At 40.7% G+C, this 25490-nt stretch overlaps 1 protein-coding gene across 5 annotated transcripts in view; it reads left to right on the top strand.

Annotated features, from left to right (window-relative positions):
* LOC126271887 (RING finger and CHY zinc finger domain-containing protein 1) overlaps positions 1-25490 on the top strand; it is an 81767-nt gene that overhangs the window by 37302 nt on the left and 18975 nt on the right. For all 5 annotated transcript variants that reach the window (XM_049974266.1, XM_049974263.1, XM_049974262.1 and 2 more), the window contains exon 4: positions 23542-23724. In XM_049974266.1, the coding sequence (XP_049830223.1) occupies positions 23542-23724 (183 nt within the window). The remainder of the gene's footprint in view (positions 1-23541; positions 23725-25490) is intronic.

Genomic DNA, 25490 nt, shown 5'->3' with positions numbered 1-25490 from the left:
TTCTTCTTCTTCTTCATTTTTGTTTTAACTGGTGATACAATATTTGTGACTGTGTAGGTTTTAATGAATGATTGAAAGCACATTGACCTTTGACAGTGTAGGTTTTAATTGTTGAAAGCACAGACAAGAACACACCAGACAGTGGGAATAGTCTGTTTGTACTAACATTTTAGTAGTGTAGGGCTACGAACCTTCAGCACTGGTTCAGCCTCAGTGTATGGTCAAGATAAAAGCTGTCAAGATACGTCCACATGGAAGTGTGGTACTGGAATGAAGCACCTTTATGTAGTAGCCACGTTACCCTTTGTATCACCAAAGGCACACCTTCCACAGGGAGAGGCAGATTATGTCATGCCTGTGAGGCATTTTGAAAGATTGATAAGGCAGTGACCGATAATCCCCACCCAAACATTAGGGCCGAACCATTGCTTATAGTTTGCTGCCATTGTGCCCCTAAGACATTAATAAGGACAGAACATTCCCATTTTTCTGGTTTGTTCGCGGGTTTGCTTCCAACCCTTGATACCGACACTGTTGAAAATACTGTATATCTATGTTCAAGTGGCTGTACCTCATTTCTTTCCATATGTTCACGTGATCTTTTATGCTCCTTTTCTTCTCAAGAATCTTTCCATACAGTTTGTCCCCATTTAGCAAAATCACCCTGTGTATACAGATGAGTAGAAAAGCACTTGTGTTCCAGAATCAAAATTGGAACCTAGGCTATTTAGGCCATATAAATATTCCATAACAACAAACTCACCTTGTGCTGCATACAAAAATACAGTGAACATGAAAATGTTTCTTGGCAAATTTAAAACTTCTTGATATATTTATAATACTTTTTTTAAATTTCAAGATATTTTGGATGTTAGGTCACATCAGTAGTCAACTGGTATCTTGATTTAAAAGGAGAAAATTTTATTTAGCTAATGGCACTCAATGAATCAGATATCATAATAGTGAATGAAACTGTTATACTGTCTTTATTTCTGAAAAAAATCTAGAAGAGTAGTCTGCTGCTTCCTTCCAGCACAGTGTACTCCTAGAAGGTGTCGTTCCAGCTGGTTAATACTGTTAAGAACTGTTAAATTCATATTTGCACAGAAGTGTCTTTATGTTCTTAAAACACCTCGGAGTTTTAAATTTACCAATAATTAAAGGTGGCAACTTTTCACTTCCATCATTGTTCACACGCAATAATGCTGTCATTCTCTCTTTGCTTTTTTGTCCCCCATGACATTTTTCACCCTCAATTGAAAGTGTTTCAGATGGAAGGAGGTTATAAAATACACCAGTCTCATCGGCATTAAAACTATTTTTTGAATCATACCCTTGAATCAGATGTGGCAAAGTATAACTTTTCCAATCCTCCACACTTTCGTTGTCCACAGATGCAAATTCTCCACTTAAATTTTGGGTTGAGAGATTGTGACGTTCTGTAAAACAATCTAGCCAGCCGTTAGATGCACTGAAGTTCTCATATCCCATCCTAAGTGCAATTTCTCGCACCTCATGCACACATTGCCACCTATGAGAATATTTGTGGCTCTAATTCCCTGAAACCAGTCTATAAGAGCAGTTTCTTTGGCTTTGAAAGACGTCTCACGAATATTCTTCCGGTTTGATGAATATGAATCGTGTGCTTCTAAATTTAGTAAAGCCTCCTTATTTTTTATTATTCCGCACAAAGATGATGGTGCCAAATCGTACTTCTGTGCAACGTTACATAATTTCATACAGGTATTGTGACTCTCTTCAAAATCCTGAATAATTGTTAGCTTCTGCTGTATCGTCAGTTTTCTTCATTTACTGGTCATATTACACATACAAAAACACTATTATAAGTAGACTACACAACTACAGTATACACTTAAAGCTTTCACTTTATAGCATCAGACATGGCAGCTGGGGCGCGGTAGTGTGGAAGAATTGTGTTTTCAAATGATCAGTTTAACATTCACCAATATCAATAACTTCACAACTATCGATACGAGACCAATATCGGAACGCTAACGCGGGCATCGATTTTAAGAATGCAGATGATCAAAGCCTGACATAAGGATTTAATGTCCAAAAACAAGAAGTGCAGCTGCAGACCGTATTTTAATTTGCGAATTGTTACACATTTATTCTTTTCCTTAAAAGTGGGATTTCCTTAAAAGCGGGTTCATTAATACGGGGTTTTACTGTATGTAGTAACATGCTCTGATAGGTTCACAGACAGGGTATTATCCCAATTACAAATCATTTTAACTTCCGAGAATAACTTCATACAATCAAGTAATAAAAAGAACAGACTTTCATTATGGCTCTGAGTAAAATTCAATGTTTATTATACATTGATCTCCTTAGTTACAGATTCCCACAGTCATGGAACTTTGCTATGACTGGAGCTCCTTGAAATGTCACTCTGAGCAGCGATCTTGTGCCCCCAGAATATCTCCAGCATAAATCACCACACTAATCTGAACAGAACCTAATTTTCTTTCACTTATAAATATTATTACTTAAACCTTATCTTTTGCAATCTAACTCCCAGCCTTGTATATATTTTTGTAAGTACCAACACATACACATTCTCACGATCTCAATTCAGCAATGAGGGCCCATATCACCAACTCCCATTGACCACCATATGCATTTGCACCATTTCACTGCAATAGCTAAAAACCATTTAATACACTAAAGTTATCCAGAACATACCAGAGCCCAAAATTCTGATGAATTATAGGAGGAGTTGCTAATGAAATACATTTTTTTAATATCCTGATGAATTCAATCTCTGTTGGCAACCTGTTATAGAGTTTTACACCAGAGTACAAAAAACTGTTGTAAGCTCTCGAAATGTGCATGCCTATGTGTACTTATTGTATTGTGATTGTGAATTTCACAGTTCTTTCAGAATTCACTCATTATTACTTACAAATATCATTAGGGATTAATTGTATTGGCATGTAAGTGTAGTAACCCCAAAGTCTCTGAATAGATGTTTACAAGTTGTTTATTTGTTAACTTTACACAATATTCTTGGGGTACACAGAAGGAGCTCCCTGAAGATTGTGATGGCTTATGATCAAAACAATAAAAGCAGCTGGACATACCCTGGGAAATGACAGAGAATGATGGCTAATCCTTTCACACCAGAAACATATACATCTAAGTTCTTTTCAGTGTCACAGTTAATAATTCTCTGTTAACATAAAAGGCATTACACCAGCCAAAGAAAAATGGCTACAAGAGCTATGCAGTCGGTGCCTGTATACTATATGTGCAGGAGACACACTGGAGTTGTGAGATCAGCCGTCTAAAAATAGAAGGCATGTGCCTCACTATTGAAAGATTACATGATAAATACTGCCCTTCTGGAAAGCTCTAACGTCCAAATTATTCTTGGGACTGAGAACTGGCTGAAACCTGAAGTGGAAATCTCTGAAACGTTTAGTGAGGCATGGGACATATATCGGAAAGATAGATTAGAGGCCGTAGGAGAGGGAGTATTCATTGCAGTTGACAAACATCTTGCCTCTGTTGAGGCCAAAGTGAAGTGTGTCAGTGAAGTTATCTGGTTGCGCATAACAGGTGTAGGTGAAACCAAGTTAATTGTTGCATGTTTTTACTCACCATCCAATTCCACTATGACAATTCTAGAGTAATTCAAAGACAGTCTACAGTCAGTAGCGAAAAAAATATCCAGATTGTGCAATACTAGTTGGACGCGACTTTAACCTACCAAGTATAGACTGAGATGTCTGTATTCATTGGAAGGGGTATGAGCCATGAGGTAAGGGATCCATCCTTACACAATTCCCGCTCCCAATCCCTTACAGCCTACATTCCTGTAACCCTCCTGGCCTCAGCCTGCCCTCATCCATCCAGCTCCTTCCCTGTTCTCATTCCAGCACTACACAGCACTCCTCAGTCTGACCTGAACCACTTCACTGTCCACCACCTCCACTGTACTAACCCTCCCCCTCCTTGCCCCAGCTTCCTCCTCACCCCTACCCAGTCACCACTCCCATCATGCACTGATCCTGTTGCTCGCATTGTGCTTCCAGTTGCCTGAGACTGCAGTCGTGTGTGTGAGTTCCGTTTGTGTTTGTGTGTGTGTGTGTGTGTGTGTGTGTGTGTGTGTGTGTGTGTGTGAGAGTGAGAGAGAGAGTACGTGTAAGTGTGTCTAGTGTTGACGAAGACCTTAATGGCCAAAAGCTTTAATTGTAAGAGTCTTTTTGTTGTGCCTATCTGTGACTCAACATCTCCACTATGTGGTGACAACTTTCCTTCTCATAATTGGTACATTCCATCCCGGATTTTCCATAGTTTGATTATAGGTAATAATTGAATTAAATTTTTGACGTTTACGGGAAGCATAGTCGCTTGCCACTGATATTTCTTTTCTACACCGACAGATGGCAGTAATAAATCAGTCAAGAGGGCTAGGAGAGTGTTTCTGCTAGATAGAGCAGATGAGCAGTTATTAGCATCTCACTTAGAGAGTAAATTCACATCACTCAGTTCCAGTAAGATGGAAGTTTAGCGATTATGGGCAAAATTCAAGCAGATTGTAAATTGTGGTCATGAGAGTCATGTACCCAGTAAGTGGATAAAGGATGGAAAAGACCCACCATGGTTTAATAATGAAATTCAGAAGATGTTGAGGAAGCAGAGGCTGTTTCTGCAGTCTCGGTTGAAAAGAGAATCCACAACTGACAACAAGCAGAGGTTAATTGAGGTGTGTGTGTGTCTGTGTGTGTGTGTGTGTGTGTGTGTGTGTGTGTGAGAGAGAGAGAGAGAGAGAGAGAGAGAGAGAGAGAGAGAGAGAGAGAGAGAGAGAGAGAAGATCTGTGCATGAAACATACAACTACTACCACCATCATATGTTAGCAAAAGATTGGCAGAGAACCCGAGAAAATTCTGGGCCTATGGAAAATTGGTAAAGTGGGTCTAAAGCCCGGTCCACACGCAACGATCTGTCTGCTCAGACATCGGCGCAGATGTCTGTACGTGCAAAAGATCGCTGCAAATGTGGTGTGTTCACACGACACAAACCCCAATCTACTACTCGCCCGCCATCAGTCGGTGTAGAAAAGAAATATCAGTGGCAAGCGACTATGCTTCCCGTAAACGTCAAAAATTTAATTCAATTATTTTGAAATATAGAAATGGAGAAAGTTCTGTTGTGGTTTGTGTTCGCAACTTGTGTTGCAAAAAACATTCAGACCAACCACAGGAAATAGAGAAAGTGGTCAAAATGGTGTAGACAATGGCTGCTAAAGCAAAAGCAGTTTTCTCATGTACATTTACTGCAAGAGTTGCAGGGTGAACCTGTTTTGTTTTACATTACCTCGTGTTCCATTTTCTGGCACATTGACACTCCAATTTCATATTCAGTTGTACTCCTGTTTGGTTTTGGTGTTTCTTGATCACTAAGAAAGCCAAGCAGATCAAAATACCATAACGTTGGCTGGTATACTTGATCTACTCTTACACCAGATCTCCTAGATTTCTGAACTTTGGATAACTCTTTTCGGTAAACAGTTCGCTGACAGACATAATTTACTTGACTTGGCTTCATGAACTCATCCTTCAGAACAGTGTAAACAGCTTCACATGTGTTGGGTATTATTTTACTCAACGCTTGTTTCGATATTGCAGTTGAAAATTCCAAATCCTTGTAGCTTCTTCCTGGTGCTAGGAATCTTAATGTTATGGCCAGCCGTTCATGAGGAGAAATTGCCCTTCTCATACAAGTATTTTTGCTCATAATGTGAGGTGTTACATGCTTTAAGAGAAAATTTTAAGTTTCAACATCCATTCACAAATAATTTCGCTAGTTCACAGTGATTTTTCTTTTTATTTATTTATTTATTTATTATTTATTACCGTTTCTGTGTTTGCCGAGGTGTCAACTGCCCGCAATTGTTCAATTAAAGCGTTGTCTGCTGCTGTCTTTTAGTCTTGGTCACTATATTCTTTACTTTTAATTTTCCACAAACATGGGTGGTATCTATATATTTCAATGAATTCACTTACAAACTTTCGAGAACACTGATGAGTATCAGTCATTTTAATGCCCTGTGCGCACAAATACAAACACTAGACTGAGCAAACAGCTGTTTCGCGCCAGATTTGCGGGGATCTCCTGTCCACACGCTCTAACTTGTCTGCGCATGTGGTTTGTACCCACAGATTTGAGCGGTTTCGCTCAAACCTCCAACTCCAACTTCCAGGTTTGCACACACCTCAAGTTGGTGCAAATCTTCTGTCCACACACAACGATCTGTCTGTGCAGATGTGATGTGTGCAGACAGATCGTTGTGTGTGGACGGGCCTTAAGGCTTGCATTGAGCTCCTTGTTGTTCAGTCTGGTATGGCAGGTGAAGATAGTGAAACGCGAGCCGAAGTTTTAAATTTCACATTCAAAAAATCGTTCACATAAGAGAATCGTACAAACATACTGTCATTTTCTCATCAGACTTCCTTATTTGGACAATGTAGCAATAAGCACCCCTGCCATAGAAAAACAACTGAAAGATTTAAAAGCAAATAAGTGACCATTCCTGGATGGAATCCCAAATCAGTTTTAGAAAGAATGCACTCTGGCATTGGCCCTTACCTAGCTTGCATTCATCGTGAATCTCTCACACAGCACAAATTCACAAACAACTGGAAAAAAGGGTAGGTTACTCTTGTATATAAGAAGGGTAAAGGAAAGGACCCACAAAATACAGACCAATATCCCTAACTTCAGTTTGCTGCAGAATTCTTGAATATATTCTCAGTTCAAAGATAATAAATTTTCTTGAGACTGAGAAGCATATGTCCATGAATCAATATGGTTTTAGAAAGCATCACTCTTGCAAAGCTCACATACCCTGTCCTCACGCAATGTACTGTGAACTATGGATCAAGGGCGACAGGTAGATTACACATTTCTAGATTTTCAGAAAGCATTTGACATGGCACTGCTTCATTGCAGGCTGTTAACGAAGGTGCAAACATGTGGAATAAGTTCACAGATATGTGAGTGGCTCGAAGGCTAAGTAAAAGAAGCCAGTATATTGTTCTTGACAGCAAGTATTCATCAGAGGCAAGGATATCATCAGGAATGCTGCAGGAAAGTATAATAAGACTGCTGCTGTTTGTCTGTGTATATAAATGATTTGACAGAGGGGTGGGCAACAATCTGCGGTTGTGTACGGTAAGGAGTCCAAGTTAACTGACTGTAGAAAGGTACAAAATAACTTGGACAAAATTTCTTGTCGGTGTGATGAATGGCAGCTATCTCTAAAAGTGGCAAAACGTAAGTCAATGTGGATGAGTAGAAAAAACAAACCTATGTGTTTTAAATATCTGTGCATAACCTTGCAGAGCAATATGAAATGGAATGAGCATGTGAGAACAATGGTAGGAAAGGTGAATGGTCAACTTTGGTTCATTGGGAGAATTTTATGAAAGTGTCCTTCATCTGTAAAGGAGACGGCATATAGGATGCTGGTGCAACCTACTCTTCTATTCTTGATTACTGCTCAAGTGTTTGGGACCTTTACAAGGTCGGGTTGAAGGAGGACATCAATGCAAATCAGAGGCAGGCTGCTAGATTTTTTACCGGTAGGTTCGAACAACATGTGTTACAGAGATGCTTCGGGACCTCAAATGGGAATCTCTGGACAGAAAGCGATGTTCTTTTAGATGAACACTATAGAGACAATTTAGAAAACCAGCATTTGAAGCTAACTGCCATATGATCCTACTGCCACTGATAGACATCACGTGTAAGTACCACAAAGATAAGATGTATGAAATTAAGGCACATACAGAGGCATATAGACTGTTGTTTTTTCCTTGTTCTCTTTGCAAGAGGGAAACGAAAGAAAATATCTGGTAGTGGTACAGGGTACCCTCTGCCACGCACAGTGTGGTGGCTTATGGAGTATCGATGTAGAAGTAGATGTAACTCTAAATGTAAATATAAATATGGAAGTGCTGTCTTCATTCACCCAGACATCTAGATTGTATTCACAGCGGTCACAGATGCAAACAACAGTGAAATACTCACTCTAGAAACAGCTAATTCCACCATTTCAAATTTTTTATAAGCCTGGTGCTAAACTTAAGTTGCAAAGGAAATGCGCCATTTACAAACAGCAAAACACAGTGCACACACAAGCGTCTGCCAACAGCAAAATGTGCCAAAGGCTTTAGGATGAAGACTATAGAATATGGAATACTTCATAACAACACAGTGCTTCCGATGAGAGTGGTGTCACAACTGTTTATATTAAATTCATTTTGAGCTGGGACTTGTGCAGTTGAGTTGCATACGAGCAGTACCTCCTGTTTTGGGGTACTTGAAGTGTGGCTGTTATCTGTATCAGAAGTAGCAACTAGCAGTCGTGCTACCCGGAAAGATTTTTCTGGCGCGTCCAAGCTGCCTGATTCGCACATGCGCAGAATAGTCTGGGTTGTATTAGGGAGGGGGATAGTCTCCACATGACCTGTGTTTACATTTAGTGATTTTGCTGTTGCCTTGTCATTTATAGTTCTCACATCAAATGAAAACAAAATGGATTTCTGTGGCCAGGAGCTATCATGTCAGTTAAAATACAGTCACATAATTAAGGAAGCCTAAAATATGTTTCAGTTCTCTAATTTATTTTATTTCCACGTTTTTGGCCGTCAAACATTAATCACCTTGCAGAACAATATTTTTGTCGTTTTGCAAAATAAATGTGGCTTTTATTAATATTTTCTGCAGAAGTAGTCAATTGATAAGAAACAAAGTGTTTCATTCCACACTTTTGGCTAGTTTCTAAACTGTTCACTGAATTTCAAGTGCACATTTTGATTTTCTGTCACATGTGGCCTTATGCCATAATAAAGAACCAAACATGAGACAATACGGTACTGACACCCCAAGAAAATGTGCATCCTGAAAAACACACTAAAAGGCTTAGTATCAAGTTGTGGCCTGCTTCATTGTGAATCTGGACATAGGATGTGCCTTTTAAGTCGGATTGTGCATTCTAGCATGGTTTACGAAATTCCGATGCTTTTGGAGTATCCCTTGATGTCCTTTTTTTGCTGCCATGTAAGATCTCTTAATGCTATAAGTGTATGAAAATATGGGCTGTGCTCTCTGGCAACTGCTGAAATGAACAAATCTCTTAACAGGTCGCAGGAAAATATTGCGAATAGTGCTTTGAAAAGTGTTACTTTCAAAATAAATTTCCTTTTACGCACAATGAATTATGTTACATGTGAGAATGTGCAATGAATTTCACAGAGTGTTTGACTCTCATTTAAAACTTAACACTTTGCGGACCAGCCACTTAGAATTTTGAACCAAGGATACCAGACATTAACGTCATTGTTCAAAATTTTTCTGGCACATTTGTGTGATGTATCTTAAAGTGAAACACTTGCGAAAAAGACCAATATTATGTATGAAAGCTGAGCTTTTTTTGAGGCTACAATATGTAATTTAAACATCTAACTTTGCCAATTTGTGTGTTCATACTACTTAACAAAGATGTTGCTATTAGCGGACTCCATCATGTGTCCTATGTTGTCACTGGCTGGCGACATCACATGACATGGGCTATTAATGGCTTACAAATGCGCATTGCAATCTCGATTTCAATGCTTCAGAGACTAATGTGCTGTGTTTGGTGGAATTTGAATTTATACTCTCATAATACGAAAATATGTAGTGTATCATAATATGAAAATATGCAGCATACATGCTGCTGCATATCAAAGATCTTTCCAAAACGTGGCCTTTTTTTCTGATTTTCGATTTCTGAAGTGCTGGTGTATTTTAACGGGGAAACCCGGGGATTTATTTGTTATTTGCTTCTCTAACATCTCCGAAAGTATCTTTTTGGGGAAGGTTTAGTTTTAAGAAGGCACATTGGTCCAGATTTGCAGAATTGTTGAACACCAAAGTATCTTCTATAGAACCAGTGCCTGGATGCTATGGTGCCTTCACTATGGCTGTAAGAAGATGCTTGAGAATGACAGTCTCTCATGGCTGTTGAACTGGAACACTCTGAGACCACAAAATATCTAGGAGTGGCACTATATACACTCCTGGAAATGGAAAAAAGAACACACTGACACCGGTGTGTCAGACCCACCATACTTGCTCCGGACATTGCGAGAGGGCTGTACAAGCAATGATCACACGCACAGCACAGCGGACACACCAGGAACCGCAGTGTTGGCCATCGAATGGCGCTAGCTGCGCAGCATTTGTGCACCGCCGCCGTCAGTGTCAGCCAGTTTGCCGTGGCATACGGAGCTCCATCGCAGTCTTTAACACTGGTAGCATGCCGCGACAGTGTAGACATGAACCGTATGTGCAATTGACGGACTTTGAGCGAGGGCGTATAGTGGGCATGCGGGAGGCCGGGTGGACGTACCGCCGAATTGCTCAAGACGTGGGGCGTGAGGTCTCCACAGTACATCGATGTTGTCGCCAGTGGTCGGCGGAAGGTGCACGTGCCCGTCGACCTGGGACCGGACCGCAGCGACGCACGGATGCACGCCAAGACCGTAGGATCCTACACAGTGCCGTAGGGGACCGCACCGCCACTTCCCAGCAAATTAGGGACACTGTTGCTCCTGGGGTATCGGCGAGGACCATTCGCAACCGTCTCCATGAAGCTGGGCTACGGTCCCGCACACCGTTAGGCCGTCGTCCGCTCACGCCCCAACATCGTGCAGCCCGCCTCCAGTGGTGTCGCGACAGGCGTGAATGGAGCGACGAATGGAGACGTGTCGTCTTCAGCGATGAGAGTCGCGATCTCCTACACTGGCCGTGCACCTCTGGTGATCGTCGAGGGGAGACTGAATAGTGCACGGTACATCCTAGACCGGCAAGGGAACTTGCTGTTCCAACAGGACAATGCACGTCCGCATGTATCCCGTGCCACCCAACGTGCTCTAGAAGGTGTAAGTCAACTACCCTGGCCAGCAAGATCTCCGGATCTGTCCCCCATTGAGCATGTTTGGGACTGGATGAAGCGTCGTCTCACGCGGTCTGCACGTCCAGCACGAACGCTGGTCCAACTGAGGCGTCAGGTGGAAATGGCATGGCAAGCCGTTCCACAGGACTACATCCAGCATCTCTACGATCGTCTCCATGGGAGAATAGTAGCCTGCATTGCTGCGAAAGGTGGATATACACTGTACTAGTGCCGACATTGTGCATGCTCTGTTGCCTGTGTCTATGTGCCTGTGGTTCTGTCAGTGTGATCATGTGATGTATCTGACCCCAGGAATGTGTCAATAAAGTTTCCCCTTCCTGGGACAATGAATTCACGGTGTTCTTATTTCAATTTCCAGGAGTGTATGTCTCTTAGTTTCTAGAATCCCTGCATGAACTTAAAGTCTAAAGTTTCCACCAGGAACAATCTTCGACAGAACCTGGCTGGATCATTGTGGGACAGTCAACCTGAAACTATCATAGTGGCGGTATGCTATTCTGCAGGAGAGAACGCATGTCCTGTTTGATGTAATTCAACAAATACCAAGTAGGTGGACATGCCCTCAGTGACACACTTGCAGAATCATAATAGGCTGTTTGGAATACACTCCGATCCAGTGGGTTTACAATCTCACAAGAATAGCACAACTTCATGTTCAAAGAGAAATAGCTATGGTTAAGGAAAGAAAGATGATTGAGTAGGAGAGAACTCATCCTCTGGACACAAACCGCACCCACAACAACCAAGTCAATTACAACATTGACAACACTTTGAACCACTGCTGAAAAAGCTAGGTTACAACTATGGAGGGCTGCAACCTACCTTCCCACTGTGTGGAAACGAGTTTACCTCTTGGTTGTGAGGAGTGATGAACTACTTAGAAATGCTTGAATAGAATGAGACTTGGATTTGGTAGACTGAAGGTAAATTTGGCAAGATGAGGCTACACTGATCAGGATTATATTCAGTGTGAATATCAGACTGTTCATTATATGTGGCAGTATTGACTGCATTCCACCTTTTGCAAAAGTTGATGAACTCCATCAACGGACAGAAAATGCATTGGAAATGGCCAAGTTTCGGAAAAAAGTAATAAAGTCATAAGATGTATATTTCTGATGTTGTTGTTGTTGTGGTGGTCGTCAGTCCTGAGACTGGTTTGATGCAGCTCTCCATGCTGCTCTGTCCTGTGCAAGCTTCTTCATCTCCCAGTCCTACATCCTTCTGAATCTGCTTAGTGTATTCATCTCTTGGTCTCCCTCTACGATTTTTACCCTCCTCGCTGCCCTCCAATGCTAAATTTGTGATCCCTTGATTCCTCAAAACATGTCCTACCAACTGATGCCTTCTTCTAGTCAAGTTGTGCCACAAATTTCTCTTCTCCCCAAACCTATTCAACACCTCCTCATTAGTTACGTGATCTATCCACCTTATCTTCAGCGTTCTTCTGTAGCACCACATTTCGAAAGCTTCTATTCTCTTCTTGTCCAAACTAGTTATCGTCCATGTTTCACTCCCCAAATAGCAAAACTCCTTTACTACTTTAAGTGTCTCATTTTCTAGTCTAATTCCCTCAGCATGACCCAACTTAATTCAACTACATTCCATTATCCTCGTTTTGCTTTTGTTGATGTTCATCTTATATCCTCCTTTCAAGACACTGTCCATTCCGTTCAACTGCTCTTCCAGGTCCTTTGCTGCCTCTGACAGAATTACAATGTCATCGGCGAACCTCAAAGTTTTTATTTCTCCTCCATGGATTTTAATACCTACTTCGAATTTTTCTTTTGTTTCCTTTACTGCTTGCTCAATATACAGATTGAATAACATCTGGGAGAGGCTGCAACCCTGTCTCACTCCCTTCCCAACCACTGCTTCCCTTTCATGCCCCTCGAATCTTGTAACTGCCATCTGGTTTCTGTAGAAATTGTAAATAGCCTTTCGCTCCATGTATTTTACCCCTGCCACCTTTAGAATTTGAAAGAGAGTATTCCAGTCAACATTGTCAAAAGCTTTCTCCAAGTCTATAAATGGTAGAAACATAGGTTTGCCTTTTCTTAATCTTTCTTCTAAGATAAGTCGTAAGGTCAGTATTGCCTCACGTGTTCCAACATTTCTACGGAATCCAAACTGATCCTCCCCGAGGTCCGCATCTACCAGTTTTTCCATTCGTCTGTAAAGAATTCACGTTAGTATTTTGCAGCTGTGACTTATTAAACTGATAGTTTGGTAATTTTCACATATGTCAGCACCTGCTTTCTTTGGGATTGGAATTACTATATTCTTCTTGAAGTCTAAGGGTATTTTGCCTGTCTCATACATCTTGCTCACCAGCTGGTAGAGTTTTGTCATGACTGGCTCTCCCAAGGCTGTCAGTAGTTCTAATGGAATGTTGTCTACTCCCGGGGCCTTGTTTCGACTGAGGTCTTTCAGTGCTCTGTCAAACTCTTCAGGCATTATCATATCTCCCATTTCATCTTCATCTACATCCTCTTCCATTTCCATAATATTGTCCTCAAGTACATCGCCCTTGTATAAACCCTCTATATACTCCTTCCACCTTTCTGCCTTCCCTTCTTTGCTTAGAACTGGGTTAGAACTGATATGAGACATAAATACGAGACATAAATAAAGACGCAATATTTCTACTATATAATTCTGTAAAATGAATATTTTCTTGGCCTTATCTGTGTTGCCCCAGGTTGTTATGCCTTAAGACAGTGAAAGTATGTTAGAAATATCATCCTCAGTTTACTTCATTAAGGTATTTCTGATGGCAAAAGAGCAGAACTGAGCTTAACTTATCCACATACTGATGCCAACTCTGGTATTTACTGTATACTATCTATCCTTTGTAGCATTAGAAATTATTTGAGATGCACATATCGTTGCATCACAACGATAGTTGCACAGAAATACGAGATTGGAAGCTAACCAATATGCACGAGTGCAGAAGAAACCATGCAGTGTCTGCTTATTTCATGTATGAATACATTAAGAAAGGCAACAGGAGGTTTTGGGAGGTTAGTTCACAGCTACTGAAAAGAGCATTCTTGTCATTCATTATCGATATGAGAGAAGATGAAGATGAATTCTTTATTTTCAAATGAGTGTACACTTGTTTGGGTGAATTAACATTAAAACAACAGCTGTAACATCAGTAGTTCTTTTCCAGTAATACGCTCTGATCTGCATCAGGTCCACTACACTGTGTGAAATAGTAATGGAAGTTTGTAAGGCTGCATGGAAAGTCTTGGACAAAGAATGCACATCAAAATTTGCTAATAAAGGTGGCTGAAAAATACCACAGGATTTTAAAAGCATGCTGTGTGGTCTAGACAATGAAATCCCATCAACCCCAGGAAGAAGCTCATTTAACAATAGAAATCATGTTTTTGCCTATCACTTTATCTATAAAGTTGGCAAAGTAGCAAGGCAAGACAAATGTATTGAAATGTGGTCGGTAACAATGGAAGTGAATACTGAATCAATTTATTCCCAAACATAAGACTATTCATTTTATACTGTCGCAGAAGAAGCTGAATAGCACCGTGGTGTAGTAGTTACGACACTAAACTGTTGCATGGAGTGTTGAGTTAAAATCTCACCTGGACTGTACAATTTTAATTTCTATATTTGGTTCGAGTACATTCTAGAAGTATCCACAAATGTCAAGAATCATTGTACTGGAATGTTCTGTAGCTGTATATATACTGTATGTGTTCTGGCCAGTTCTCTTCACACTCTTGTATATGCAAGTGCTGAATAAAACTTCGTTAAGTGAAGTTAATGTTTGTCATTCACCTACTTAAACCTTATGTGTGACATTATTCTGGTGGAGACACTGGGTATTGGACATTGTGATAAGAGCACATTTTTGATGAGACAGTGGCTCCCATCAGGCCACGACAGACCTACCGTTTGCCGTGGCGAGAAACCTGAGTTCGAGCTATATTCAACTGATCACAATCTATCAGAGACAGAGGAAGAAGAAGAGGACGTTACAATGACAGCAAGTGTGTGCCACCACATGAGACATTCTTCGAGGTTCTCTGGTGATGGTAGCCAAGATCCAAACAAGTGGCTGAAAGTATATGAGCGTATAGCCACATTGAACAAATGGGATGATGCCGTGTGTTTGACTAATGTATTTTTCTACTTTGAGAGCACTGCCAAGCAATGAACAATGAGGAGAAGTTCACAAGCTGGGAGGTGTTCCAGGTGGAACTGCGCAAGTATTCGGTGACACACAACAACAGAAGTGCAAGGCTGAAGATAAAGTGCAGGGCACAGGGTCCAGGAGAAACTACAGCATCTTACATTCAAGGCATTTTGGGGCTGTGTTAATTAATGGAGGAGGAAGATAGGGTTGCACATCTCATGAAGGGTGTTGCTGAGGTCATCTATCAAGCCTACTCCTGAAGGATATTTCGAGTGCAGACGACTTCATAAAATGTTGCCAGTATATTGAGACAATGCATCAAAAAAGAATTACATGCAAGAAATTTGAACAGCTTCCAAACATCGTATCGATGTCTGTGATGGAGGAAGCAACAGATTTCACAAGTGTTCTTCATCACATAGTATGACAGGAAGATCAGAAGGCGCCTGGATTGCACGGCGAGGCAAAAACCCAAGACACTTAAAGAGAAGGGAGGAAGCGGAACAGACATTGAACCCAATCTTTTGTCCTTCATTTCCCTTTAAAACAGTGAAAACGTCGAGACCCAGGCGGAGTTACGTTCTTACAATGTCGCATGAGGAACCTGTTTTGGGCACCAAGGGAGACTGACATCTGGAGGACCCAGGATAACTACCAAGTATGTTTTCACTGTGGATGACCAGGACATGTGGTGTGCCAACTCCAGGACAACGAAGATGAACAAGATGATGTGGGTGCAGGACGACGTAGGTCACCATCGCCACAAGCTAGCCACTAGAGAGGACACTCCCCAACACGCCAATCAAGGTCTCCATCGCCGTTTAGATGCTCTATCCGATCACCTAGCTGCCACAACCTGGAAAACTAAAGGGTGTGACCTTTCTCAGAGGTGAGGCCACTGAAGAGAAAAATCCTCCGCCGTCAGTCACTACAAAAATGGTAGGAAACTACATTGATATCCTCATGGATGGCCAACCAGCCAAAGCTCTTGTGGACTCTGGAGCATCATAGTCAGTGATTTTGGAGAAATATTGTCGCCATTTGCAGAAAACCATATTCATCGACAACTAAACATCTCTGCTGAAGGTGGCTAATGGGAAATATGTAAAACCTACAGGTAGATGTATCATTCGTATGGGTATAAGTGGCCATACACAGCCCTTAGAATTTGTCATCTTACAAGAGTGTAGTCACAATGTCATTGTCGGATGGGACTTTTTGAAAGCTTCTCAGGCAATTATAAATTATGGTTGCACGAAGATTTTGATAGACAAGATGAGATACTGTGGACAGGAAGCTGCGCATCCAAGCGTGTGGAGATTGTGTGCTGGCTGAAGTGATCATTCCTGCAGTCAGCAGAAGAAAGGTAACTGTCACATGTCATGCCATGCATCAGTCCATGGATCTTGTAGTGGAATGTAAGAGAAACATACCACTGAAGAATAAATTGGTCATCCCAGCCTCTGCCCTCTCGTTTAAGAACGGATTCGGTGAGTTGTGGATAGTTGACTGTCACTGAGAACCGCAGATCCTTTCAAGATGCATGTGCGTAGCAAATGCTGAGCCGTTAATTGTAGAACAGCGGAGTGTCATAGAAACCTCCCATGCCAAGTCTGTGGGTGAAATTAGCGCTACCACTATGAGACAAGATCTTCTAGCTCGACTATCACCAGATCTAACTAAGGAACAACAGAAGAAGATACTTGCCATTCCTCAAGAATTCTCTGAATGCTTCAATGTGTACGTGAAGAGCAAATTAGACAAATCAACGATGAAGCACCAGATTAGCACTGGAGACCATCAACCAATAAGCCAGAGAGCATACCGTGTGTCAGCAACGGAACGTTGAATAATTCGTGATGAGGTAGAGAAAATGATGAAAAATGAAGTCATTCAGCATTCGCAGAGTCCATGGTTATCACCAGTGGTTCTCGTCAGGAAGAAGGATGGCAGTTGGCACTTTTGTGTTGTTTACAGGAAGCTTAATAAGATAAGTAAAAAGGATGTTTACCCCCCTTCCACGAATTGACTATACACCTGATTGTCTGAAGGGGGCCAAGTTTTTCTCAATCATGGACATGTACTCAGGATACTGGCAAATCGAAGAAGATGAGGCTGATAGTGAGAAAACAGCATTCATCACCCCCTGAGGGCCTGTATGAGTTTAAGGTAATGCCATTTGGTTTGTGCAATGCACCAGCAACTTTTGAACGGATGATGGATAATCTTCTGAGGCACCTGAAGTCGACAATGTGTTTTTATTATTTAGATGACATCATAGTGTTCTCAGAGACATTTGATGAACATATAAAAAGTCTGAGGGCCATACTTAAGTGTCTCCAACAAGGCGGACTGAAACTTAACCCAAGAAAGTGTGTCTATGGAGCAAAAGAAATCAAAATACTTGGACACCTTGTGTCAAATGAAGGTGTGTAGCCAGACCCAGAAAAGGAGAGATCTATAACGGAATTTGCTATTCCTAAAAGTATTAGAGATGTGAGAAGCTTCCTCGGATTATGTTCTTATTACCATCATTTTATCAAAGACTTTTGTATCAAAGCCATGACACTCCAAGAGTTGTTAAAAACTGATGGCTAAATTTATCTGGGGTGGTGTTCAACAAGATTCTTTCGATGAGCCGTGAAGAGCTCTGGCTACTGACCCTGTACTTGGTCTGTATGATAAGAGAGCACCCTCAGAACTACACACAGATGCCAGCGGGTGTGGGATCGGTGATGTTCTGGTGCAAATTTTGGATGGAAAAGCGAAGGTTATAGCCTATGCTTTTAGGACACTTACAAAATCTGAGAGAAACTACTCAAATGCAGAAAGAGAATGTCTTGCTGTGATCTGGGCCATGTACAGATTTTGACAGTATCTCTATGGAAGGCCATTCACTGTTGTTACAGACCATCATTCACTTTGTTCATTGACAGGTCTTAAGGATCCAATAGGACGACTCGTCAGGTGGGCACTACTTCAAGAGTATGACATTACCATAGTGTACAAAAGTGGAAGAAAACACAAAAGATGCCAACTGTCTCTCAAGAAACCCTGTGCATGACCATCAAGACATGGATGAAGATAGTGACTGTCTCGCTGCACTCCATGATCTCTCTGCTGAGCAGAAGGAGGTCGCCAAGATATCTCAAATTATACTTGCCTTAAATCTGTCATAGGATGTGAAAAGACAATTTAAGGTAGTTAATGGATTGCTTTCTGTTTGGAAAGAGGTGGCTACCACTGATTCCTGAACACAGAAGCTCAAATGTTCTGCAGAAATTCCATGACACACCTGAGGCCAGACATTTAGGATTTATTAAGACCCACGATAGGATCTGCAAGAGATTTTTCTGGCTAGGTTTACTTAGGAGTGTCCGTTACTGTGTGTCACACTGTCGAGAGTGCCAGAGGAGAAAGGCAGTTCCTCAGGAATCAGTGTGTTGGGATTGACCTCCTCAATAGATAGATTATTGTTTGTACTGATTATCTGATACACTATGCCATTACAAAAGCATTGGAAACAGCTGAAGCATCCGAGGTAGCCAAATACATTGTGGAAGACATTGTATTGTATAAAAATGTCATTAATTATGGATCGAGGGAAAGTTTTTCCATCGAATCTTGTGACAGAGATAAACTGTTGGTGCAACATTACTCATCACATGATGACTGCCTTTCATCCACAAACTAACGGGCTTACTGAACGCCTTAATAAGACCTTGGCCAACATGCTATCAGTGTTTGTCAATGTTGAATAGAGAAACTGGGATGAGGTGCTACCTTTCTCGACGTTTGCCTACAACACTGCCAAACAAGAGACCACAGGATTTACGCCATTTTTCCTTGTGCGTTGGCGTGAGGCAACTATGACGATGGACGCTGTGTTTCTGTTACATCCTTCCACATCCTTCGAATTAAGCCCTATACGGATCCTGCAGCCCAGGGTAAATTCAAAGCTTCAGCGACAGGTAGCAAGCGGAAAGGTGATGAAAAGCGTAAAGGTAAATGAAGTTCTAAGAAGATCACCGCCAGGGCAAGCATCGGACATCGGGAGTCTGAATATGCAGGACCGATGACTCATTCCCAGACTAGGAGGACATAACACTGAGACTCTGTTCTGTTAAGGAGGGAGCAGTGTCGTAGAAAAAACTGAGTAGCACTGTGGTGTAGTTATGATACTAAACTGTTGCATGGAGGGTCGTGAGTTCAAAACCCACCTGGACTGTACAATTTTAATTTCTATATTCGGTTTGTGTACATTCTAGAAGTATCTACAAATGTCAAGAATCATTGTACTGGAATGTTTTGCAACTGTATATATACCATATGTGTTCTGGCCGGAGGCAGTTCGCTCCATGATCTTGTATGTGCAAGTGCTGAATAAACTTTTGTTAAGTGAAGTTAGTGTTCGTCATTCATCTACTTACACCTTCTTCTACGTAACAATATCACTATTGAAATGTGTGCAGTTTTGTATTTTGTGTCTGCTATACAATAAAGCAATTGATTTCAATGAGCCTGCTAATGTAACAGACTGTATCTGCTATTGTTAACTGAAAATTTGTTCAGTCAGATGAAGGGCCTCTCAACAGGGGCAAAGCATTTGCTGCTGAGCCTTATTTCAAGTTTTAAATAGCCATGTTCGAGGAAAAACATCACCTGGAGAACACAGATGTGAACTAGTTTCAGAATGATGATTGTCATTTCTCTCCTGATTTGGTTTTGCAGCACAAACCACACAAAACCTTAAAAACATTTGAAGCCCTGAGGCTCTCCTGTTAATCCTGTCTTGATACTCCTTGCAAGAAGTGTTCTATATTTCAGGGTATTTTTTCACCCCTTCATGAATTATTCCAAGTCCAAACTCGATACACTGCAGCAGTCGGCTAGATTGAGGCGATGCAGCAGTGGTTGGCGAGCACAGTTCTCTCGCTGTACCCTTGCAGCGAGTTCACAGCATCACTGTCATAGTGTGCATGGCTCCATTGTTTTACGTGTAATGCTGAAACACACGAGAAAATGATGATGTGAGTACACAATAATAAATTGCCTACGTGCATTGAGCCGAAATCCTTTGTGTAGGTCAAGGCAAGGAGTGGCTCATAAGCTGAACTTTTGAGACACCATATATAATATTTCTCCACTCTGAATTTAGTTTTATTCCTGCTGATACCATGTATTAACTTTACCCTTGGTTTTTGGCTTTTAAAATATGACTCCAGCCATGCAATAGAAGTTCCTTCTTTTTCCATCTACACATTTGAATACCATGGCAGTATCACAGAAAGTGCCATACTGTAATTTTTCTCACTTTTGCCTACCAGAATCATCTTTATGAAATAATATAGTACATTGTCGCCAGAGCAGCCTTTAAAGCATTCAAACAACATATAGTGTAAAGGTTACTCTAAGAAAGGTGGTTCATGTTCTGTTCCAAGCTACCTTCTCAAAAGAAAAGAAAATAAAACAAAATAAAATAAAATGAGTAGATAGGATGGAGGGAGATGGGTCTGTAATTAGAAATCTCTCATCTGTCTCCTTTTGAAAAAAGCTTTCAGGAAAAACAGCTTGCCTTATTGGCTAATAACAAATACAACTAGAATATAAAAGATTTACTCACCAAGTGACAGCAGGAGAAAAAATGCATAATACTTATGGAAATGTGCAAGCTTTCAGAACCAGTGGTCCCTTCTGGCAGAAAGACTGAAGGGAAAGGAAGAGGGATGAAGGAAAAGGACTGACGAGGGTGAGGAAATGGGGGAGTTACAGGAAGGTTGGCCAGAATTCTGTGCCAGGGGAGACTTGCTGTATGGTATGAAAAGGAAAGATTGGTTTTTGGGAACTGCACAGGACAAGATGTGAAAACCTGGTAGCATAAAGGTGGAGATAGGACAATAAAGAAAACAAAGGTTACTGTAAAAACATAGAGTTAATAAGAGCAGAAAGCTAAGTGCTTTATATGTGGTAGGCAGTTGGGGGAGGGGGTGAGGGTGAATAGACAGGTCAAAATAAAAGGTACAGAAAACTAAAAGAGACTGAAGAAGAAGAAGAAGAAGAAGAAGAAATGCTGAGGCCAAAGAAATTAATGTAAATTTAGGACAGGTGAGTGGCGAGAACCAAGCACATGTTGTAACATCAGTTCACACTGTTGGACATCAGAGTAACTGGTCACAGCTGTCCTCTGCTACAGGATACTGTGTTGCCAGTATACACCTCCTGTCTGTGCCCATTCATCCTAAGTTGGTGGGAGTCATTGGGACCTCTCTACCATGTATAATTCATTTATCTTTCTGCTTTTATTAACTCCAGCATGATGTGCTTTCAGTAATCTCTGTCTTATCCTATCTTCCACTTTTATACTCTCAGGTTTTCAAATCCCGGCCTGTGCAGTCCCATACCATCAGTCTTTCCTTTTCATCCTGTCCAGTAAGTCTCCCCTGACCTGGGGTTCTGGACGACTTTTCTGTAACTTTCCCTATTTCTTAAACCTTGTTGGTCCTTCTCCTTTAACCCTGTTCCTTTCCCTTCACACCTTCTGCCAGGAGCAATCTTGTGAAGCATCCCATACTGCACAGCAGTACTTGAGCAGAGGATGGACAGGTGTAGTTTAGGCAATCTCTTAATAGACCTATTGCATATTCTAAGTGTTCTGCTAAAACATGATCTTTGGTTTGCTGTCCCCATAACATTATCCATATGATCATTCCAATTTAAGTTGTATTTCCTAGGTATTTAGTTGAATTGACAATCTTTAGATTTAACAGTGGAAATCCAGGATGGAATGTAACAATACCAGAGAAGGAAAGTTGCTACTCACCATATAGCAGAGATGCTGAGTCGCAAAAGGCACAACAAGACTGCAGACGTGTGTGTGTGTGTGTGTGTGTGTGTGTGTGTGTGTGTGTGTGTGTGTGTGTGTGTGTGTGTGTGTGTGTGTGTGTCTACTGCTGACAAAGGCCTTAATGGCTGAAAGCTATAATTGTGTGAATCTTTTGTTGTGCCTTTCACGACTCAGCATCTCCGTTATATGGTGAGTAGCAACTTTCCTTCTCTGGTATTGTTACAATCTTTAGAGTTGTGTGATTTATCATGTGACTGAAATGTGGTGGATTTTGCTTAGTACTCGTGGATGATCATACTTTTCATTATTTAGGGTTAATTGCCACTCTTTACACTGTGTAGATATCTTGTCTAAATAATTTTGTAATTGGTTTTGATCTTCTGATGACTTTACGAGGCTGTAAATGACGGTGTTGTCTGAAACAATCTAAGGTGGCTGCTCAGATTATCTCCTAAATTGTTTATATAGATTAGGAATGACAGAGGGCCTAGAATGCTTCCATGGAGAAAATCTAGATATCACTTATGCTTTACTTGGCGACTTTCCAGCAGTTACTATCATCTGTAATCTTTCTAACTGGAGAACATGAATATAGTCGCACAACTGAGACAGTACTCCATAGGCTTACAGTTTGATTGTAAGTTGCTTGTGAGAAATGGTATCAAAAATCGTTCAGAAATCAAGAAATCAATTTGAGATCTCCTGTTGATAGCATTACTTTCTGAGAATAAAGAACTAGTTGTGTTTCACGAGAACAGTGTTTCCTGAATCCATGCTGAATGTGTGTCAACACGCTGTTTTCCTCAATGTAATTCATAATGTTTGAATGCAGTGTATGTTCCATCATCATACTGCATTTTGACATCAGTGAAATGGGTACATAATTCATTCAATTACTCTTACTTCCAATAGCATTTGTGTGACCTAAGCAACACTCCAGTCTTTGGGTATAGATCTTTCATTGAGCAAGTGGTTGTGTATGATTGTTCAGTATGGAGCTGTTATATCAGCATACTCTGTCACACAGTGAAGGTATTAATTGTGTTTTTGTCACTGCTGTACTTCACATACGACCAGAATCTCATTGATCGTAGGTGTTGGCCACCCTTTCTTTCAACTTCCTCTGTAGTCATCCTTGACATGTTGTGGGATGGTTTTGGTCCGCACTACCTCCTCTCAAAATATGGAAAGAAAAGAGCTTGCAGTAAAAGAGATTTGTTTCGTAGTAGCAAAGATGTAGTGCTCTTAGCTGTTAAGGTATGCATTTGAGAGTCGCTTTTTACCAGATTTTTTTACTTTCAGTGATGGTTCGTCTCATGTCCCTTGATACTGACTATTCCTCCTGTGACAACCTAAGTGTTCATAGCAAATTTTTGTAGACACCAGTATTCTTTTTTAAGATACATTTTTTGCTGTGAATGTGTGTGTTTAATTATCAATAACAGCTGACATCACTTTTATTTTTATTACTTGTAATCAGAAAAGTGTTTATTTTCAGAACTTGAACAACTGTCTGTTAAAAAACTTTATTTTAACCATTTCAGTGTGTGGAAAATGTGTCTCGAGCAAATTGCCCTGTGTGCCTTGAGGACATCCATACATCTCGGATTCCATGCCACATTCCAGAATGTGGCCATCTGTTACACAGAACGTGCTTTGAAGATTTGCTTCAAGCGGGGCACTATGCATGTCCAACTTGCCAGACATCTCTCCTGGACATGACCCAGGTACATGAAAAGCTTAAAGACAATGGTCACGTGTGTGTGAGTTGTGCTTGCATGAATGTGTGTGATTGTCCACTTTAAAAGAAGGTCCTTTGGCCAAAACCCCAATTGTTTAGGAGTATTTTTGTTGTGCCTCTGTGTGACACAAATCTCTTCTATATGATGAAGAGAAATCCATCCTTTCAATAATATTGTTATTCTTTTAAAATAATTAATTTTCAGTTTCTTCATGGTGATAGTTCTTACTATGGCTTGTGTCATATGTGAGAGGAACTTCTTAAAAAATACCAGTGTTGTTGTTGTTGTTGTTGTTGTTGTTGGTGGTGGTGGTGGTATCTTTTGTGTCAAAATTATGTTGCTAGGCCCAGCTAATGACAGTATCTTAATGTTTATAAGATATTGTTGAAAAATTGTATGTAATACGTTGAAAAGAGGAAAGAGAAGCAGCCATATGAGCTTCATGAGAACAATATTATGAAAAGGAGAGAGGAATTTGATGAAGACGGGGAGAGGGGCTGGGGGATGTGATACTGTGAGAATAATTTGACAGAGCACTGAAAGATTTAACTTGAAATAAGGTACCTGGAATAGATCACATTCCTTCTGAATTATTAAGGTGCTCGGGGGAACCAACCATAACATAATTGTTCCACTAGTATGCAATACTGCAATACATGTAATACTGCAAGACTTAAAAGAGAATATAATAACCCTGATACCGAATAGGGCAGGTGCTAGTTTACATTATAGTAACATCAGTTTAAGTAAATCATGGTAACAAAATTATTTAGAGAAGCATCAGTAGACACGTAATAGCAGACCTCTGGAAAGGTCAACTTGGGTTTTAAAGAAATCTAGGAACACTTGAGACACTGCTGACTGTATAGATTATCGTAGAAGACAGGCTGAATAGTAATTGAGGAGGAGGTGAGATAGAGTTATAGAATATTCCCTAGGTTATGCAGTCTGTACATGGAATGAGCAGTAAAAGAATCACTGGCAGAAAATACAGGTCTTAAAGTTCAGGAAGGAAAAATAAAAACTCAACATTTTGACAATGACGTAATTCTGCCAGAGATGGCAAAGGTTTGAAGCAGCCCTCCATGCTAGTCTATCCCATGCGAGCGTGTCATCTCTGAATAACTAATGCAATCTACATCCTCTGGAATGTACCTGCTGTAGAAAGCCTTGGTGTCCCTCTAAAATTTGTACTCATCACACTTACCTTCAGCACCGTATTGAGTATTTTTTGATGCCACATGATGTATTCTGTTATCAATCTCTTCTTTTAGGCTACAGTGGGCAGAATACTCTATGATCTCAGAACGCGAACTGGTACTGTAGTATCCAGAATAGCAGTTCTTTGTTCAGCGGTGTATAGTAGCATTCTGCAGCAATCAGACAAACAATAGTCAGACACATTGCTGTCTGATGTGGTACTGGATTGACGTACATTTCTGAAAGTTGATATATTAAGTGTAAGGAAAGCTCCAAGTACTCTAATGAAACAGAGAGAATTGTTTGGAGATATTACTACATTGTATGAAAGTTTACAGTTAGTGATAAATTCCATGAATTCACCAGCTTGTCTGGGTCCATATTTGATTATATTTTGAGAAAGATTGATGCATGCTTGAGAGTGCCCTGCACCAATTTTCATTCAGCTGTATCACCAGAGGAAAAAACTTGGTTTACCATGCTGTAAGTAATAAAAGTGGATTCAGGAACTTTTCTTTATAAAATTTTATTTTACATGATAATAGTATTAC

The sequence above is a fragment of the Schistocerca gregaria genome, chromosome 5, assembly GCF_023897955.1.
Source record: "Schistocerca gregaria isolate iqSchGreg1 chromosome 5, iqSchGreg1.2, whole genome shotgun sequence".
NCBI classification, from domain to species: domain Eukaryota; kingdom Metazoa; phylum Arthropoda; class Insecta; order Orthoptera; family Acrididae; genus Schistocerca; species Schistocerca gregaria.
Note: the sequence above shows the minus strand (reverse complement) of the source record. Positions and strands in the feature narration are given on the sequence as shown.